Source organism: Athene cunicularia (assembly GCF_003259725.1).
Source record: "Athene cunicularia isolate RWA chromosome Z unlocalized genomic scaffold, athCun1 chrZ_part1, whole genome shotgun sequence".
NCBI lineage: Eukaryota > Metazoa > Chordata > Aves > Strigiformes > Strigidae > Athene > Athene cunicularia.
This window is the reverse complement of record NW_020799142.1, coordinates 12165322-12185994: the sequence shown is the minus strand read 5'-3', so window position 1 is coordinate 12185994 and position 20673 is coordinate 12165322. Positions and strand designations below refer to the sequence as shown.

General features: G+C 37.7%; 1 protein-coding gene across 2 annotated transcripts in view; it reads left to right on the top strand.

Moving 5' to 3' along the window:
• PIK3R1 (phosphoinositide-3-kinase regulatory subunit 1) overlaps positions 1-17192 on the top strand; it is a 60310-nt gene extending 43118 nt beyond the window's left edge. The window contains exons 1-10 of one of the 2 annotated variants that reach the window (XM_026865477.1): positions 4664-4860; positions 6215-6317; positions 6981-7079; positions 7204-7384; positions 7857-7982; positions 9012-9154; positions 9421-9597; positions 9700-9768; positions 12034-12204; positions 12628-17192. In XM_026865477.1, the coding sequence (XP_026721278.1) occupies positions 4755-4860; positions 6215-6317; positions 6981-7079; positions 7204-7384; positions 7857-7982; positions 9012-9154; positions 9421-9597; positions 9700-9768; positions 12034-12204; positions 12628-12817 (1365 nt within the window). In that variant the 5' untranslated portion in view covers positions 4664-4754 and the 3' untranslated portion in view covers positions 12818-17192. Of the gene's footprint in view, positions 1-4663; positions 4861-6214; positions 6318-6980; positions 7080-7203; positions 7385-7856; positions 7983-9011; positions 9155-9420; positions 9598-9699; positions 9769-12033; positions 12205-12627 lie in introns of those variants that run through there. The other variant, XM_026865476.1, reaches the window with a different exon arrangement.
• Positions 17193-20673: the final 3481 nt, after the last annotated feature.

Below are 20673 nucleotides of genomic sequence, written 5' to 3'. Positions count from 1 at the left end.
CTGACAGTATCACCAAGACCAGACATTTTGCTTTTAGCTGCACAAAATAGCAAGCGTGGTAATATAACAGCCAGAGCAGAGAAATGTAAAGGCTCATCTTGTTCCTCTTGGAATCAGGCACAGAGCTCCCCTTGACTGCAGCAGTGGTCAAGGCTTAGCTCACAGTCCTGTCAGTAGTGCCTCGGGGACACAAATATATAGGAACAGTGTCCTTTGTTAGGACTTTTCTGCATCATGTCTCAGATTTGCCTGGATGGTCAGCAGTGTTGAGCCTGCTGAAGGCAGTCAGTCTGTCCCAGGCGGAGCTGATGCTGCACAGGAGTGATACCGCGCATCAGCACATCACCCAGCAGAGGGCTCCCCTTCTAAACTAATAAAAATCAGGCTTCATACCTGATTTAACGAAGAGCAAAATGCGTTGTTAAAGACCATATTTAGGAATGCCGTATTCTTGGTTTAGATTTTGACCGTGGACTATGCTTAATGTTTCTCCATACCTAATTGAAAGTATTTGGTAAAACTGAAACAACATGTACAATGTTACTAGAATTTTTTTCAGATTGATATTTGTATGTATGTGCATTTGTATGTATGTATAACACACACATGCAAGCCTGTCAAACCTGATCATTTCTCTTCCTGCTTCATATATATTTTTTAGAATAAAAGTGCTTTATAGGTAGAAGAACACTGTGAGTATGACTGCAAAAAATAGTAGGTTGTGGCTTCCTGCAAATACAAATCTATAGATAAGTACCTTGGGGTACCGCCCAAGGTTTTGAAATTTAAATAAAAGTTAAGATAGACCAGTTGTGTGAAAATGCAGGTGTGTGCCTGCCAGTATCTTTTTTTGACAAGACACTTGGCTCCCTCTGCAGGATCATTAGGAACTCATTTTTCCACAGGGCACTGGAATCCATAAAAAAAAACCCAACAACTGGACTTAAGAACAAAGCCTTATCTTTTATTTCTGTGTGTGTACCTGTGCTTTTTAAAATTATAAACAATTCCGTGAAACAGGTTTGGGTTGTCTTTTCTCCTTTGATAATACGCTTCCATATCGCGGCCCTATAAAACAGAAAATTTTAACAACATCTTCTGTAATTTTAACAGTAAATAGGAGGCATATCAGTCAGTTACTGTCAGAAGTTGGATTAGTTCAGAAACACAGTTTACCATCTCTATTTGAAGTAGGCTGTACCTTTATGGCTGTGCTGCTTTAAATGCTGTATAGGATTGATGATTTTTCAAGTAGGCAAAGGCTAAAATTATAGAAGCAAGGGATTTTTATAGGTGAAGCTAATCGATGAGCTGTAAAACATCAAAAATGTCCTGCAGATATTGGGGGTTTCATTATTAGGTACAAGTGGTATTTAGTAGCGTAAGAGGGTTTCGGTAGGTGGAGTGTTTGGGAGGTGAAAACTTTCTGGTATCATTTGACTGCCAGGAGGAGCACAAGCAGATCTCAAAGAACACAGCTACTAGAAGTTCTCATTGTTTCCAACAAGTGGGAAGAAAATATTAATCCTCTTCTCTTCCTTCTCTGAATTAAATCTTGTGGTCTGCTTCTCCTTTCACTTTAAATTTCTTTCCTTGTAAAAGTATAGCTGGCAGAGAAGTTAACATTTGTAGGCAAGGGGGAGCAGGCTGTTCAGTTGTTGCTCTGTTCCTTTAGCAAGTCTGATCTCCACCAAACACTAAAGCAAGGAAAATATATTTGACCTAAACTGCTCCCTCACTGTACAGTCCCTTTTTTGCCAGCCTTCCCAAGAAATGAGCAATCCTGAAGTACTGAAAAACACCATGGATGCAGACAGGTTTTCAGTTTGTAGAAAATGGTTAAAATGCCTTACAGCATCACACTAAGGGTCTTCAAGCAGCACCTGTATTTGTGAAACAGTGTGAGAGTGTAGGAGGTGATGCTGTGCTTGCAAGCAGGCTATTTTGCTTGCACAGGGCTGCTCTGAGAGATGCAGCTCTTTTCAAGGAAGATTTGATTCTGTTTTTTTTCTGCAGTGTTAGTTAGCCACTTCCTGTATTTGGCTGTTCATGGTGCTTTTCTCAACTTTGATACTGCACTCAGCAGTCCATGACAGAGACTATTTTAAGGCCTCTTACAATGGTCTTCTCATTTACTTAGCTAAAATGAGAAAGTTAGCCCTCCATTGGCCACTTGTTAGCTGATGACAACTTTTACTTTGAATCTGTCACCCCCTCCCCCACCTGAAATCCCTGGCTCAGCAAATATTTGAACTTGCCCAAGTTAATCATGAAACTGAGATCTTTATCTGAGACATGCAAGCTACGGAGGGTGGTGGTTGGTTTTTTTTTCTTTTCACAGTACTAAAGTCAGGTTCACTTTTTAATGATGAACCAGAGTAAGTGGATACCTTCTGCACAGCACAGAGCTTTAAGCTGTTAAGAAGAGAGAAAAGACTTGGATTTTCTCACTGCATGTTCCAGCACTTTTAGGGATTTTTATGGAACATTGGTTATAAAGCAGACCAATCTGGTTTTTGGATTTTTTTTTTTCTCATTCCATTAGTAAAAGGAGTTTTGGGACAGGGGGGTTAAGCAAGATTTTTATAAGAGGAAACCAACTAATTTTTCAGGTTATTGGATTGTATTTTCAGGTTGTATTACAAGGGTGAGCATTTATGTTGCGTAATTTACAAAGTAAGTGATTTTGAATGTCTGTGTGTGTTTTCTTCATCACCTTGGGGAAGTATTGAACTATAACTGGTTACCAGGTGGAGCTTTCATGGTCTTAAGATACGTGAATGAAAGTCAAGTACGTTGATACCTCTCCAGGTTATATAGGGAATGGGGAATCGCCTGTCTGCCTCCTGTCTTTTTTTGCCTATTAAGCTAAGCTAGTCTGAGCTGAGCATTAATCCTTTTATACAAGTGTGGGCAGTCCAAAATTTGTCCATGACTGAAATCCTGGAGAAGTAATTTTTCCCGAAAGCCTTTATTCAACGGAATAAAAAAATCTTACTGATCCCACACAAGACCTAAATGCAGCCATGTAGCCTTTGTAGGAAATCTTTATAACTTAATTTAAACAATTACCTTGGCAGCCCAACTGTTTGGGTAGCAGGTGGGCTAAACCTCCAGGTTCTGTGTTTGGACTTGTGTCTGGGATGATTTTAGGTATCCTATTTCTTTTTGCAAATGGAAGGAATCTTTGGAGTATGTCTACCTAAACTAGGAGGGCACAGTCTACTTCAGAATGACTTTAAGGTTGCTAACATGTAAAGCAAACTAGCATGCATTTTTTTTGTAGTTGTGGGTACTCTGGACATGTTCTTGTATGTTAATGCTTGTCTAAAAGGAGTAGGCTGCTGAGGAGCACAGATGAAGGGTAGATCTGTGTGAAATATTTGGGAGGATATAAATTGTGTTAATTTTTTTAATGAGTATTTGTGAGATAGAGCACATTTCAGCCACACCAGGATTTCTTATGATGTAGGCAGAGATAGTTGCTACAGCTACTCATTGTTGTGGTTATTTTTGGTATCTGGTTTTCTGCCCCCATAGATTATAGCAAGTGTAAAGCATTCACATTGCTTTACATAGCATTCCACTCTGGAATTCATAGTCTAGTTCTGTGCGTGTTTCTTGCAAGGGGTCTGAGAGAGTTAAAGTCAGAGATGGGGAGGGGGAGTTAAGAAGGAATATTCTAAATGGTAGGAGGATACTGATGACATGAAGTCAAGTGAGGAAGGAGACATTTACAAGGGACTCTTGCTTTTAAATACAGTTAACCTGATAGCTTAATGAGAACAGAGTGGAGAAAGAGTGTGAAAAGCCACATCTTGTATCCTCAGAGACTGGCTTATTATATTCAGCAAAATCACTTTTAAAGATCTTGCTCAGTTCTGACTTTCTCCCACAGTTTAGGCAAGTCTGCTGAATGTAAGATTACAATATTTGTGGTTTAGATTTCAGAATCTAAATCTATTGGAATTGTGGTTTATTACAAAATTTTAAGAGGATGAAGACATTTCTGCAGTAAGCACATTTTGTGTAATAATATCAGGTATATCAGACCTGTGTGTCCATTTAAATAATAATAGGAATCTGCATACTTTAAAAACATAATCCATATTTCATTATGTGGAGATATATTTGTCTGTGTATATATGTGTAAAATGATTGTGTGAGGATAAACACACACACAGAGGCAGAGTCATGCTCTTTTCCTTTCTGCATTGTGAATACGTACAGTAGATCTAGAAGCCTTTTAAAGCTTTTTGAATGGTAAGCTTCAGGCATCCAAGCAGAAAAATGCAACTGAGTTGTGACCGACCTACTTCTGAAGGGAGCTGCCTTGTGTGTGAGTGTGCATGTGTTGTGTGCGCGTGTGTGTAAGAGCTACGTGCTGCAGCATATCAGCCTTTTGTCATCCTGCCAGGATTGGACTGTACCATGCTGCAAAGTCAGGAAAACAAGCTGGGAACATGGGTGAGACGAGCCCACTCATGCCTTTTGTTTGTAATACCAGGTTTATATTGCTGTTCTGCTAAATGTAGATCCTTTCCGAAACTGAAATTGTTTTAAGATTAATGTAGAACAAAATGATGAAACAGGAGGGGTCTGGTGACATTATTTTGACATGATTGGCTGAGGATTATGATGTAATAGGTTACAGTGCAGCCCCTTATAGGTTTTAAAATGAATTCCAAGACACCATTACAAAGAGAGCCTGACTCTTTTCTTGTATCTGAGCTTACTCAGTGCAACTCATACAAATGTACAATACTGTTTGGAATATGGAAGAACTGGATATAGAATATCCTAAGACAGATATAAATTGTGGCACAGACTTGATGTTTTACATAGAAATGGATCCACCAGGTAAAAATGCAGCCTTATTATGGAAGACTTAATTAATTTTGGTATTTACAATAGCTGCTGAAATATTCTTAGTGACTATGTAGGATTTCTTTACTTTGTTGTTGATACAAAGAGTTTTTCCTTTTTTTCATAAATCAGAATGAAATTGTGGTTTAGTGCATGGTGATGATAATTAGAATATTAACCTATAGAAGCATCTGTCTGCTTACTTCATTGAATTTTCACTGAATTGACCTGTGTATTTTGGTTTTATTGTCAGATGTAGTTCTAACACTGCTATTATATCATAAAGATTTTATATTTCTTTTATTGCTATTTTTGCTCTCTCTGTTTCACACTGTGACTAAAAGATGCTGTAGTAACACTTCTATTTCCTGAAACAGTGATGGCAAATCATTGTTTTGGACTGTTTGAGGAAAAATATTTTAAAATCTATCAAGATTAATTGAATACCTGTTACTGCATCTTTTTTTTAATCATAAAAAATTATTATGCTGTCTCAATATTGATTGCAACTTTAAAAACATCATCTTTTGTAGCTAGGTATAATATATAGGACAGGGATGTCTGTAAGGAGTGATGTACTTACTGGAGAACTGAAAGAGCTGGGTTGATTTTTAATCCTGATTCCAGTGTAGTCCCCCTTGCTACTAAGTCAGGAGTGCTGCAGTATCTTCTCTGGCACCTACTGGTATACGTATACAGCCTTGACATTGAGAAAAAGGGAATGTGTTTTTTAACTGGTCATGGCATTTGGAACATAATCTATTCTGTAGAATACTGAGATTAACACAAGGGATATTTGGATCACAGATGGGTTTCTCAAAGTGGTGTTTTGGCAACTCATCGCACAGAATGTTGACGATCACAAAACCCCAGTTCTTAAACATACAGTATTGCTGTGGGTTTGCATCTTTTATTACTCAGCTTCTAGGTAAGGAAGCAGCAACATAACTCTAAGATAATTACAAAGGAGGGAAAAAAAAGAGAAATTTGTCATGTTTTATTATTTAAATTCACCTGAAGAAAGTGGAAGAAGGTAAAAGAAAACTTCAGAAATTTTTCTTCTCAGATGCTTTCTTCACAGGGAGAGGAGATGAGTATGGTGTTACACTTTGCTTAAAACATATTATTGTGGGAGTAACATAATTTTTCAAACAGTACATCTTTTTTGTTTAATTGTTTTCAATAAAATATCTTGATTCATCTAATGTCTTTTAAAGACCTAGTGGTACAAAACTATTTTGTAACTATTTTTTTTTTTCTCATTCATGTTATAATGTGTATTTCAAGGAATATATGGACAGGTTTTCAATGAGTTATAGTCAATTATTTTTTCCCTTTTCATCTGTAGCACTGCCTCCTAAGCCACCGAAACCTAATACTGTAACTAACAACGGCATGAATAACAACATGTCATTACAAGATGCTGAATGGTACTGGGGAGATATCTCAAGGTAAATCAACTCAAGACATGCATCCCTTATGTTTGGCTTTATGTTCTTGCTGTGCTATTCTGTGTCTACATATTATGCTTAAGTATAGAAAAATTCTCGTGCTAAGAGCCATTTTTAGGATGTTTTCCAACACAAACATAGTATGGTTGGTTTTATTTCAAACTGTCTAAAAAGTTACTGACAGTTAGAATGTAGTATGTGAAATGACTGTTCTGTTACTTTAAGACACCTATATGAAATGCAAGCATGAAAGGACAACATCAGAAAATTAAGTATTTTTTTCTTGTCTTTCATCCAGAACCTCAACAGTAGGCACAATAATTAACAAGCCAGACTAACAAGTGCCAGCTATTAGCAACATTTTTAACTCTACTATATATAGATACATTAGACCAGCACTGGCTGCTCCAATTGTGCAGGCTTGTATGAACAAGCAGAAAGACCTCTGCATGAATATAATTTTGTCCAGCAGTGAGAGTACATAGAATATGCCATTTTTATATCCCAGTTGTTCTCTAGCAATGTAAAATAAGCTGTTAAGTAACTGTATGTATTAAAATAGAATTCAAGAAGGCTTCTAAAAACCACTTATTTTAAAACAGAAGAATTTAGAGCACAGTGAGAGATAGCTGAAATGATTGGTTGCTTTTGCTTTCATTTTAGAGAAGAGGTAAATGAGAAGCTTCGAGACACTGCTGATGGTACCTTTTTGGTACGAGATGCTTCAACCAAAATGCACGGGGACTACACACTTACCCTAAGGTAAGATTAGTTACACTAATGTCTGTAATACTTGCTAGTAAAATGCAATACTACATTTAAAATAGTGTTTTTTAGGAAATAGTACTTGAAGTATGCCTAACTTTTCAACAAACTTTATTTGCAGGAAAGGAGGAAATAATAAATTAATCAAAATATTTCATCGAGATGGAAAATACGGCTTTTCTGACCCATTAACTTTCAACTCTGTGGTCGAGCTAATAAACCACTACCGGAATGAATCCCTAGCCCAGTATAATCCTAAACTGGATGTAAAATTACTGTATCCAGTGTCTAAGTACCAGCAGGTAATTTGGTCTATTTTCTTTGTGTTTCACTTAAATACAGAGAAATTACTGCACACTGGGGAGTCATTTATCATGAAGAACTTCAGCTCTGTTAATATTTGAAAAAATAAACTGGTTATAAAAATGGGTATTTTTGCTTAAAACCAACTCCACAGTTTGCAGATAAATAATTAAAACTTTAAATACTGCAGAAACATCATTAAGAGATAAACTTATAAGTACCCCACTCATTAGTGATGAAATCTATCATTTTCAGTATTATGCTGAACACTTTCAATACAAAATTGCTTTTTGGCATTAATTTCTCATTTTTGTATTATGCATATAGTATATTTTATCTCCATATTGATAAAAGAAGAGTTACATTTACCATGTAACTATCTAGACATTTTTTAAACAGTTTTAATCCTGAAAATCTGAGCAATGTAATTGTTTCTTTATGGAAGATCTTTGCTGCTTCTTATCGTTCCAGGATCAAGTTGTAAAAGAGGATAGCATTGAAGCAGTGGGAAAGAAATTACATGAATATAATACCCAGTTCCAAGAAAAAAGTCGAGAGTATGACAGACTCTATGAAGACTACACAAGAACATCTCAGGTGAGCTAGATTTGAAACCAAAGGGAGAGTGGAATACTTCTGTAGATGTAGAAAAATACTACTATAAATCCATACTGCCATCTTTCTCCATCCTCTTCCTCCTCCCTTCTGCCACCACTACCACTGCCCGAGAGAGGAAACATATATGGTGTGCTTGCTCAGTATAGTAGAATAGCTTGCTTATGTTTGAACAGTCACTGCCTATAACCTAACCCACACTGTGCCCAAGTCTGACACCTGCATCCAAAGCAAGCACAGAACTATCTTGATTTACCAACACTTCTGCATACTGACCTTTATCAAGCTGAGTTATGGTTTTCAAGGCACATTTGCAGGGAAGCATTGTGTTTTATTACTAGTTTTGAAGGGTCTGGTTTTGTCTATGCAGTGTAGATGATATGTAGATACAGTGCAGGAATTAAAAACTGCCCCTGCCCTTCTTTTAACTTAACTATTAGCCAGGCCTTGAAGCACCAATAAATTAATGCAGTTTTACAGACACCGAATCAAGACTGTTTCTTAAAATGTGCAAGAAATATAAAAATAATTGAAGAAAGGTGGAGAAGTGCAGGCAACTTGAACTAATGACTTAAAAGACATGGCTATCAGCTAGCTATGTAGGGGCAAGAGGATGGACTAGATGAGCTCTTGAAACCTGTCCAGTACAGTATACTTTTATTTCAAAATGCTAGATGTGCATCTAAGGACATCAGTTGGTACAAAAGGCAAAATGCATTGCCACAAGGCTTTAATCATCACAAATAAAACTAACATATACAAAACAGAGATTGGAGCTAGTTCTTCATCTAGCACTTTTTCTTTCTTGGAAAACCTTTTCATAGAAAGCCTCATCATGGTAGCCTTTTGCACAGGCCTGTTCTCTGTGTGTTATAAGACTCTGCAAGCACAATGCATTCTGGTAAAGGAATACTGAAGTTGTCTTTTACAATATCCTGAAGTATTTCTGTGATACAAGCCAATAAATCATCCACTCTGTCTGCTAACAAGTGTAATGACAATTATTTTCAGGAAATTCAAATGAAAAGAACAGCTATCGAAGCATTTAATGAAACAATTAAAATATTTGAAGAGCAGTGCCAGACACAGGAAAGATACAGTAAGGAATACATTGAAAAGTTTAAACGGGAAGGAAATGAAAAAGAAATACAAAGGTTAGTATTTGTATTTGCATTTCAAATTGTATGCTTTTGAAGAAACAATTCCAAGTATAGACCTACCTAAAACTAAATTGAAATTGCAAGTTTAAAGTTGTTCAGTCGTAAGCAAAGAAGCCTCAAATGGGGTAGGTGTGAACATGCAAAATGTATAGCTGCATCTAGAAAAATAATCTGTTAAGTGTCTACATTGCTAAATACCAGATTATAAAGCTATAAATAAGGCATCATCTGAGTGTAACCTGCCACATTATTCCATTCAGAATTATGCACAACTATGAAAAATTGAAGTCTCGAATAAGTGAAATTGTGGACAGCAGGCGTAGATTAGAAGAGGATTTAAAGAAGCAGGCGGCTGAGTATAGAGAGATAGACAAGCGTATGAACAGCATTAAGCCGGACCTCATACAGCTGAGGAAGACAAGAGATCAGTACTTGATGTAAGTATCATTATGTATTAAACAATATTTTCTTAAGGGTTTTTTTAATTGTTATCCAACTTCTGTGACTAAAAATTGATTTTATTTGCAATTATTGTCCAGGTGGCTGACTCAAAAAGGTGTTCGGCAAAAGAAGCTAAATGAATGGCTTGGAAATGAAAATGCAGAAGAGTGAGTATTAAAAGATTGAAATATTTCTGGTATTTCAAATGATCTTACACAAAAGTGAGGTAAAGCATGTTTAATTCCTGGACCAGACAGAGGAAATCTCAAGTTTGGGTCTCCAGTAACAATGCACACTGCTAACACATTGCAGCCTACATAATGCAGGTCGTATAAAGGACTCTGTCTCACCCCCTACTCAGCATTATTCGGGGAAGTGTATAATCAGGTTACTATAGCAAAGCACTGGAATGTAATCTGTATCTTTATTCTTACCAGCAAAATGAAGATCATAATGTGTCTTACAGAGATGCCATACAGATGGATAAATTGTTCAGAAGATCTCTTAGGCATGGGCAGGCTTTTTCCAAATTTCACTTGTTGGTAACTATGGTGCTATGTAGTATAGTGGTACTCACATGTGTATATCATACTGCTGTTGAAAATGATAAAATCATACATGCTGAAGAGTGGTCCTCCTCTGGTTTTGTGGACTATTTAATTTTTCTTGGAAATGGCAGGATAGTATTCTGTCATTTCATACAATTCATTTTACTATAGGTTATGACAAGGGCTTGGGTAATGAATATGTTTCACTTTGTTCCTGGGAAAAAAACAAAACACACTTGGTTGGTGTGAATGCAGACCAAATTTAAACAAAACCAACCTACAAAATAATATCAAAGGTATAGTAGCAGTGAAGAATGAACAAATAGAAAAACAAAGTTGTATGAGTAATGTTTGTATCAACAGTTTCTTGTCTGTGCCTTTTACAGTGATGGGCTGAACATACAACAAAAACAGCAGACTGACACTCTTTAGTGGATTTACATTCTAGCCTTGTCCACATCTATTTTAATTTGGCTTGGTTTACTGAGTCTCCTACTGTTATCCTGGAAACTGTGTGTCTCTGCTGGGTCTACACCAGTAGAAGCAGGGGATAAAAATGGCATACATATTTTAAAGCCATGTTTACTCAGTCTTAGCACAGCTCAAAGATGGTATGATGGAGAATACATAGTCCCCTGTTTCCAGTAGTACTTCCATCACTTAAACAGTAGACAACAATGTCAAGCCATGGTTTTAGTCTATCATCAAAATAGTAAGTGAAACTGTTTAAAGAAAATTTTCTTTTCTCTCACTCTATGACTCTTCCTGCCAGTGAGTCTGGGAAGTGCTTTTCTACTGAAAAATTAAACTTCCAGAATATGACTTCTTCTTGTAATGCAGAAAAAAATCAGTATAATGAGCAGCAGGAAAAACAGGAATCACTTTCTTTAGGTGCTGGTTGAAAATAGAGCCACTGCTCAATGCATTTGGATATCATGAAGGACAAAGGAATACAACAGGATAAGGGACCTAGAGTGTCATCTGAAACAGAAGAATGCTACTTCTTTCTGAAAAATTGAATTCTGTGTGAGACTGCTGATTTCTATAGACTACTCTGAGAATCTTCAGAAAGACAGAATTGTGGATGACTGAGAAGTCACATTTTCTTACACCAAGGAAAACTGATTAAAAACCTATTACAGAGTGAATAAATACCTTAGTGGAACACAGACTGGTTGCAAGCTGAGCAGGAGAAGCAGGACCCACCAGTGCAGGCTGCTGGGGGAGTGGGGAGCACTGAAACTGCAGAATAATTGAAGTGGTGTCCACACAGCTGAACCAGAGACATCTTTCATGGTGAGCTTTAGCTCAGAGGGTTCTCTGAATCAGCTTTATAGTTGGTGGCTGTTTTGGTAAAGAAGGCCCTACATTCTATGCTCTTCCCATAATCTGACTATAAGGAGAGAGAAAGAGCACTCTCTTTCCACAGAGCCATCTCTCCTGTAAATAATTAATCTTCTACCTGTACAATGGCTCATAGCTTTCCCAAGCAGCAACTGTAGCTGATATGTTGCACAGTTTTTCACTGCTGACGGAGTGTTCTGATCTTTGGAAATGAAGCTGAATCAGAGGGTATTGATTTTGTTGGGCTTGTTATTTACCAAAACAGTGAGCAATGGTAGAAGTGCTGAAGTGCTCACTGTTTTGTGAGCAAGTGCTTTTATATCCTTCTTCAGATTTAGAGTGTTTTTAAAATAAACTTACATATTATTTTTATTCAGTGGTTTGAAGGGTGTAGTATCACATAGTTTACATCCCTAGTTTTACCGAGGAGGCCTCCTACTGACTTTTTTTTTTCCTAAGTAATATGAAATAGAGACTAATTAATTCATGGATTTTGCTCTGCTATGTGTATCACAAACACGTTTTGTTCTATTTCAACAGCCAGTACTCTATGGTAGAAGATGATGAGGACTTGCCCCATCATGATGAGAGAACATGGAATGTGGGAAATATCAATAGAAGCCAAGCTGAAAATCTGTTACGGGGAAAGCGAGATGGAACATTCCTTGTTCGAGAGAGCAGCAAACAAGGCTGCTATGCCTGCTCTGTTGTGTATGTACCATAATTTGTGAGTGATGTAACCAACGTTTGAGGCACCTAGCTTGAGCAGATAAACACTTGGCTATGCATGGGTCGCATTGGACCTTTGCACTTAGAAGCAGCCCAACAAGTCCTGAGGCCATTCCTCATTGCTGCTCCTTTTCCTACACAGCTCAAATCTGTGCCACTTCCACAGATAAGTCTCACACAAAAGAAGGGAAACCAAAGCATGGATGCACTCTTCTGTGCAGCTGCTAAGTCCTGCCTATGTCCCACTTCCCTAAGCTAACACAACATCTGTGAATTTGGGTTAAACCTAGGCTTTTACCGTTATTCCACCACAGAAGAAAGAAATTCTAGGTAGTGGCTAGCATTGTATCTTCTAGCTTAACTTTACTGACAAACTAAACACTGATTGGTTTTTTTCCTCTTTAGGGTGGATGGAGAAGTAAAGCACTGTGTGATAAACAAAACACCTACTGGGTATGGATTTGCAGAGCCATATAACTTGTACAACTCACTCAAAGAACTGGTGCTACATTATCAACACACATCACTCGTGCAGCACAACGACTCTCTCAATGTCACACTAGCCTACCCAGTATATGCACAGCAGAGGCGATGAAGATCTTAATATTCTGGCTTGTTTGGTTTTTTTTCTAAAGAAGAGATTTGGCAACATTGAGGCCTCTGGAGAGAAAAGGCTCCTTTCAGCCTTACTCAAGAATTTGAGCTGCAGTATCAAAGCTATCTGTCTTCAGATGGGACTAGAGCTTTCCTTCACAACTGCAGTGGAATAGATCACAGCATTAAGCTGTGAACATATGTTTCTAATCTGAAGTGCTTTTTTTTAATTAAGAAAAGAAAAACGTGAGAGAAATCCGAAACTGATCTCCCTGCAGGGACATAGAGGCCTTTAACCATGGTGCTTGTTTACGACCACTTCTGAAGCTTTACCAGCTAGAACATTGGATTCTCCAGACACAGGTATAAGAGGTCTTTGTCATTCGGTTATTGGAACTTTCTGGTCATGACCTGGCTTGGATTTAGTGTTGCTGCACCCTGTGAATCCAGACACACAGCATTGTGGATTTTTTTGGTTTCTGGTGAATGATATGTAGCAGAATGGCACTTTCATTTCTAAGGGACACTTTAAAAGGACTTAAGTTACAGTATGTTGTTCAAAGTAATTGTAATAGCAAAGTGCCAGGAAGTGTTTTGTTTAAACGTTTGAAAATCCTCTTTTAAGAATATATTTAAGACTGAAGAAGACAGGACTTTCAGTGGCATACAGTATGTAATAATGTACATAGTATTGGATGACTAACTATCATTGATGGAAACTATTGATACCAAACTGCATCTGTTTTTCCTTTTCTGTTTGCTGAAAGATTAATTATTAGACCATGCTATGCAATACTCAATTTCCTTTACACTGTAGTCTTCTCTGAAGCATATCTACAGGTTAAGCTTGTTTTTCTTTCTTGTTTCCTTGTCGTCTTCTTTCTTTCTTTCTTTCTTTTGCCTAGAATATTTTCCCCAATGATTATTTTTTTATTTTTCTTTTGTTTGTTTGATTGTTTTAAATAAATGTACAGGAAGCCAGCAAGAGTTGGCTTCAGAATTAAAACTATTAAATATTTTACAATTTTCTTTGTATAGAGTATTGAGCTACTAGCTCAAAGTTTAAAAAGTTCATAATTTTTTTTTTCGACTAAATATTTTGTTGGGCAGTGCCTGATAAGCTTCAAAGCTGCTTTAGTCAATACAAAATATATGAACATTACAAAATATCATTGAGTCCAACAATATTGTTTCAGAGATATCTTTAAAATACGGTACCACACTATGTTTGATTTTTGAAGCATTTTAAACTTCTATCATGATTGTCTTTGTATTTGGAAGACAAAAGATTGTGTACCCTTCTCTGAGAGAGATTGCAGAAAAAATAGAAAATTTGGCTACTGGGGTAGATAGTTTGGATCTCAGAATTAATACAGCCTTCATAGTAAACAAATGACTTCTTGACCTACTGTGGTAGAATTTTTGTCAGCATGTAAAGGTGTTTTCATTTCATATGAAGGAAGTTTCTGTAATCTGTTGCCTGGGTTTTTTTCTTGTATTAGTATTGTGAAAAAAAAAAAAAGTTCCCACCTTTACTGAGAATGTTTGGGTACAACGTAGAGGTAATTAAGACTGGAAGATACCCATTTTGAAAATGATTAGGCTATCATATTTAACATTTTGAATTTTATTAAGTTTGTAGGCTGAAACTGTATCAATGTGAGCACTTCTGTAATTTCAGGCACCAGAGAATTATGGTTTAATTGAAGGAGACAAATACATGAATCCCACTAAAACAAACTTATTAAGAATTCAGAACAATTCACTCTGGGTGGTTTGCAATGGTTATTTATTGTCTTGACCACTGAGGAAATTCACACATTGCAAATTGTTAAAATAATGAAGTTCAGAGAAATCTTGGAAGAGTTTTGACTAAGTGAACATAGGAATTTATTCTTTCCCCAAGATGCAAAGTCAAGACCCGTTACTATTAAAGAGAGTTGCGCACACAATCAGAAGAGTTAAACCCCATGGAGTTGTCTCATAATAGCTCTGGTTTAGAGATACATGTGTTTTAATTCAACTAAACTGTTGGAAATAATAAGAATAAATTTGCCAGTCTCCAGTAGTTTTTATATTATCTTTTCATTTTTACATTATTCCTTCATTTCTGAGTCTGTAAGGCTTTTGATTTTATTTTGATTTTCAGCTTCCTTTTTTTTTATGTTTTTGTTGGCTGTCTTTGCTTTCCTATATATTACTAGAAAATATCAGGAAACAAGATTCAACCAACATTAATGTTTCAGGGTAGTCACCACTTAGAAAATTATTCTGAGTATTTTTTCTGAATAGAAGTTTAGTCTTCATCCCTTCCTTTCCTCATTCCATATTCTTTTCAGGCCTGTAGGACCATGTAAATTTGGCTTAGTAATAACTGGTTTTTACTATGAAAAGCACCAACAATTACTCTAGCATGCCAGTTACGCTACTGGGCTTGAAGTTACAAATTAGTTCGGTATACAACAATTTAACACTTGTAGCAATCCAGGATATTCTTTGGACATATATTAATTTTGAATGTTAAATATTTTAAGAGTAAAATTGTATTTTTTTCTCTATAAGCAAAATCTATGTAATCTGAATTGATGTTTCACGTAGCATTTGTCAAGAATTTTTGTCGTACTTAAGGCATTTGAATCTAATTTTCTTCATATTAAGAAAACCTCTGCTATGTCAGTGGGCCATATACTGAGCACACCCAGCCCAATAGGGAATGTGATTTATTCCTGTTGTGCTCTACAACTTCTCTTCATCTGTAGTTGTAGCAGAGAAAAAAAAAAAAATCTCTGCGTGTGCAAATTTGGCACTTGCTTTTCTTGCACAAGCAACAATGAGAAATAAGCACTATGCTGTGAGGCTGAGTGCTTAGTACTTCTTATGGGGATATTCTGCCTACACAGGGTCTGTGCAATTTGCAAGGATCACTTACGCCCTCAAATTGGCATGAGTGGGTTTTCTTTGGTACTTACGTATTGTGTGGCCTCTGCATTTCACTCGCTTCTTAATGCACAGAGCTAAGTCCTGCCAAAGGCACTATTCACTGCAGAGTTTTTTGTACTTAATGTACCTTACTGTTCACTCCAGTTTTTATTTAATCTCAAACAGACTAATATATACAGAAAAAAAGCACGTGGATGTAACTGAAGAAACATGGTGCTTTTCTGTATTTCTATTGATATGTGGTTTTTCCATCTAATATAATTCAAGGGTGGGATTTGTTTGGGGTTTTTTTTTCGGTTTTGTTTGGGGAATTTTTTATTTTAAATCCCTGAGTTATGCTGCACTGCAGCAGCACTTTCACAAGGCCTTTGGAAGTCTTGAGACATAACACAGAGAACCAAAACCCACAAGCAAAATTAGGAGTTTCTGACTTCCTTAAGTTAAAACTTGAATTTGCAGGTTTGGGGATGTATATCTGTGCATATGCGTGCACACTTGCTGTGATTATTTATGAATAGATCCCAGTATAGGTGCATTTTCACCAAACATGATCATTTTGCTGAATTCAGTAAGTGATATCATTAACTTTCTTTAAAGACACATACATATGCACACTAGACCTTTGTGGGTGCAGCATGTTTCCAAATACAGTTAGAAAACTGAGTTTCTGTGTTGTTGAATATTTTCTTAAAAAAAAAAAAAAAAAAAAAAAAAAAAAAAAAAAAAAAAGCTTGTCTGTATGGTTCAGTTATCTAAGAAATCTTGTCAAGCAATCTGTAAAACCAAATCTTCAAATTTTCTATTTGGTGTCAACTGTTCTGTAGTGAAGAAATGGCTTTGTCTTGTAATTGGCAATTAAATAATAATGCTTGGGAAAACATTCAGATGCTTCTAATGGGGAAAACTTCTGCTGATTTTCACACAGTGCTTCTGCTATGCATGGTATTAAGTTGGAAAAGTGAGTCCTGATATTATTTTCTTTCAGGGTCACTTTAGAAATGGGCAGCTCAAAAAGCACAATGCCTCTCATGGGACAAGGTTCCAAAACACAACATTTTATGTAGAATCATGTTTTATTTCCTTCAGTTGAAGACTGAATTGGACTGGGAGTTAGTAACATTACATTGCACTTGTCCTAATGAGATTGCATTAGCTGCCCAAGATGCTGCTAATTTTTTTTTATTCTTGTTTTTAAAAATAAAGCTCTGTTCTGTTAAATGTCTTTAAAACATTAAGATTACTTTGTTTTAAAATGGTCTTTGAGGAGGTGGAGGGTAAAGTGGGTTGTAAATTGCCTTTACAAGGCAACAATGAAAACATGCCTCCTTGAAATTTTGTTCAAGCTATAGAGTTGATGGAGCTGTGTCTTGTTTTTCAGTTGCTTTAAAAATTGTAATAAGTCTTCAAGCAGAATAAAGGTTGTTTTTGAAACTGCATTTCACTTGTTGAGGCTTTAGTAAGGTCTTGAGATGTCTGTTTACTAGCATCCTTGCCTGATTCTTCCTGTCTATATGTAGTCTACTTTGAGTATGAGACCCACATGCTCATACTATTAGAGGGAACTAGAGAGTAAGTAATTGCAGCTGATTTACAGCCATCCTGTATATTGAATTGAATGGAGTAGTTGAGTAGCTCCAAAATAATCTTGTGTCAAACAGTGCCAAAATGACAGTTCTGCTCATCTCATACTCTTGCAAAAGCAGTATAATATTCATGATATGTGATCTGCCTTTCAGACTGCAGATGAAGTTCTGGTTCTTCTGAAATCAGTGTGAGTTTTGTCACTGATTTCCATGGAGCTTAGCCTGTCAGCCTTTGTAGCTAGAAGTCATTTACCAGCTTCATGCCTGCATCTAATCATGAAAACCAACATAAGAAGAAGAAGCAAGGAAGTGGGGGAGGGATTGGGCAAGACTGATTCTGACCATTGTTTTTTTTCTCCTCATTATTGATACGTGGTATCTGACTTCTTTGAGCCCATCCATATCTTGCCCCAGGAGCAGTCCACCATGGAAGTCAGCCAGCCACTCTGGAATCAGAAGGAGATTCCTATTCCTATTCTATTCTGTCCGAGTTTTCCATTCCAAAATCTGCCCACATTTTGCTCTCAGTAGTCACCTAATAGTCCCTGCCTGAAGTATTCAGGTAGCACAGGCTTGAAATAATTTTTAATACTCACAAAGTTGTCACTGGCCCTTAGAGGTTCTTATAGGAAACTTAGATTAAAGGCTATTATCATTTTAGCCCACGCAATAGAAAGTGGGCATAAATCTCCAATGAACATATCTGTTGCAGTTTTTCTCAGTTGGTAAGCTGACTCTTAAAGAAACACCAAGTTGATCTCATTCCTTCTCCCTGAACTGATGTTGAGCAACACAAATGCTTCTGCAGCCATAGAGCTCAATGTCTAAAAATAAGGTGGATCACGTATTACCCATGATCAGCTATTGAGAGAAATTAAAACTAGCTGATCATAATCTGCAGAGATCTATGGGCTGGCAGATTTCTTATCTGTACAGAAATCACTCTTGGCAGACTGGAAAAATAGTTTGCAAAAATGTCATTCTATTTTTGCTGCCTGCAGACAAACACACCCCCACTTTCTCTGCTTTCTTGCTAAGGTTTGATGGTCATTTCTCATAGGGAATATGAAAAACTGCTTAAATCTATCTTTGTGCCACACCACACAAGTGGGTGTGATATTTTTAAAAGCTTGGGAATGCTCATCGTGGGGTTTTTTTTCTGTCCAAGCTCTTGACTCATGTGAAGTCATGTGCAAGTAACTTCACACAAATCCCTTTGTCTGAGCTTATGAAGCCAAAAAGGGAAGAGTAGATTTTTAAACTGCTCACTGTTACCTTCTCCAGGCTTCACTGCAGGACAGATGGCATCTTCTCCCCTCAGCCTCCAGCATCTCACCCCACCCTAAACCCAGCACCCAAGCTTCCCCACTGCCCAGGTGGAGCTTCCTTAAGCCAACCCACCAGGCCCACTGTAAATCATATGCCAGTGCTGATCATCAGCTGGCCAGTGCAAAAGGGTGACTTCAGCAGGCAGAGGTCCCTGTAAAGCAAACAGGCCAAGCAGGGGTGCTGACAGAGCCCAAGTGGTGCCTGTGGACAACTCTGCATTGACAAACACAGGCACTCCCATGGCTGCAGGTGGGGGCAGCCAGGCATAAAATGGCAGAAGTGAGGAGAGCCCTGTGGCACAGCCCTGATGAGGCCCTGGGCTGCCTCCAGCTGCCCATAACAGCCTCCTACAGAGGTGGCCCTCCTTTACGCTAAGGGGAAGAGCCCCTTTTGTTCACATAGGGACCCTTCTGAGATTATTATATTGAGGATACACCTAGCATTTACCCCAGGGGCCCAGTACTGCACAGGAGCCCTCATTCAGAAGGTGGAAACTGAGGAAATGGCAAACAGTGAGGTCCTGACAGTGTCACTGGCTGGAAAGAAGGCTAAAATTAAGCAGTTCTTTCCTTGTGGGACAGCACGTGGGGGAGCGAGTTCAGATGCACTTCCTGTCAGACACGGACTGTATAAAAGGCACTAGACCTTTCTGCCACCCCTGAAACAGCAAAACGCATGAACTGTGGGAGCACTGCTGAAGACATGGTTCTGGTGTCTCTCTGGTTTTTTAATCCCTTTGAGGACCTATATCCTCAAATACAGAGAAATACCAAAAATTTCCAAAATAGAAACTCTGTAGGGAACATCTGGGTAAACAGGTATCAATTGATCAGCCACTATTCAAACTTTGAATAGCAATCAGATACCAGAAATGTCGTGACAATTCATTAAAAGAGCAGATTTTTATCCATGACTGCACCACACTATGTTTCCTGCCAGAATAGCATTGCAAGGACACTTGTGCTGTTCTTTCCTCTACAAAGAAATTACCTTTGCATACTGAAAAAGGAGGCATTTAGGCCACTGTTTTAAATGTGCTAATATTGACAGGAGAAAAATTTAACAGGTAACACACAGGAGGATCTAAAACCTGCCATCCTCAGGTCTTTGAACAAACAATATTGACAAAACCAGACATGAATATAGTTAATTCAGATGATGATTTCGCTGTCATGTGCTGGTATTCCTCTTTACTGTAGCCTGAGAAGAAATATAATTAATTCATACCTGAGAGCATTTCTTCCTATAGAAATGTTTATTTCCTACATGGTTTACTTTACTTTTTCACAGATTTTGTGCTTGGCATAAAACAAACTTTTTGTGAAGGTTGCTGGATTAATCCTTCAATTTTTTTTTACGTTGCAACTACCCAAAGTACTTCAGCAGATGTATGGGGTGTTAGGTGAAACCAACACACCAAGAGCCAATGTTCGGTGACTTCATACTGACTCCATACTGATGCTGGCTTTCATGTGCCCTCAGGCCTGTCACTGCACTCAGGGAATGAGGCCTAAGCTTTACCTATCTAAAAGGCAGGTATAACAACACTTAGCAGCTTGTATGTTGTGAGGCTGAATGGGAATAAAGACCAGAATAATCATGAAGTGGAAATATGAGAGAAATGCAAATCCAGCAGCTGTCAGAGGTGGAGCCAGCCATGCCATACCAGGGGACAGAGGCAAAGGCGTACAGCCTCACACCCCTCACACCTCTCACTGCACCCTCAGGGCAAGGACAAAAACTGCACTGTACTGGAGCTCCAGGTGCCTTCCACCTTCCCTGTGAAATCCATGAAGGATTATTATTCTGTTACGTAAAAGCTGCCACTTAAAAACAGCAGCTGTTTGCAGGGTCATGCAATTTGCAGCTCTTCCCTGTTTTAGGAAGACAGTGAGGTTGAACATTTTGGGGTAGGATTCATCTCATCTAATTTTAAGCACCTAAAAGAAAGTGCTGTCATCAAAGTCATCTGGCAGTTCTCTTTACAGAGAGAGCCAGGCAGTGC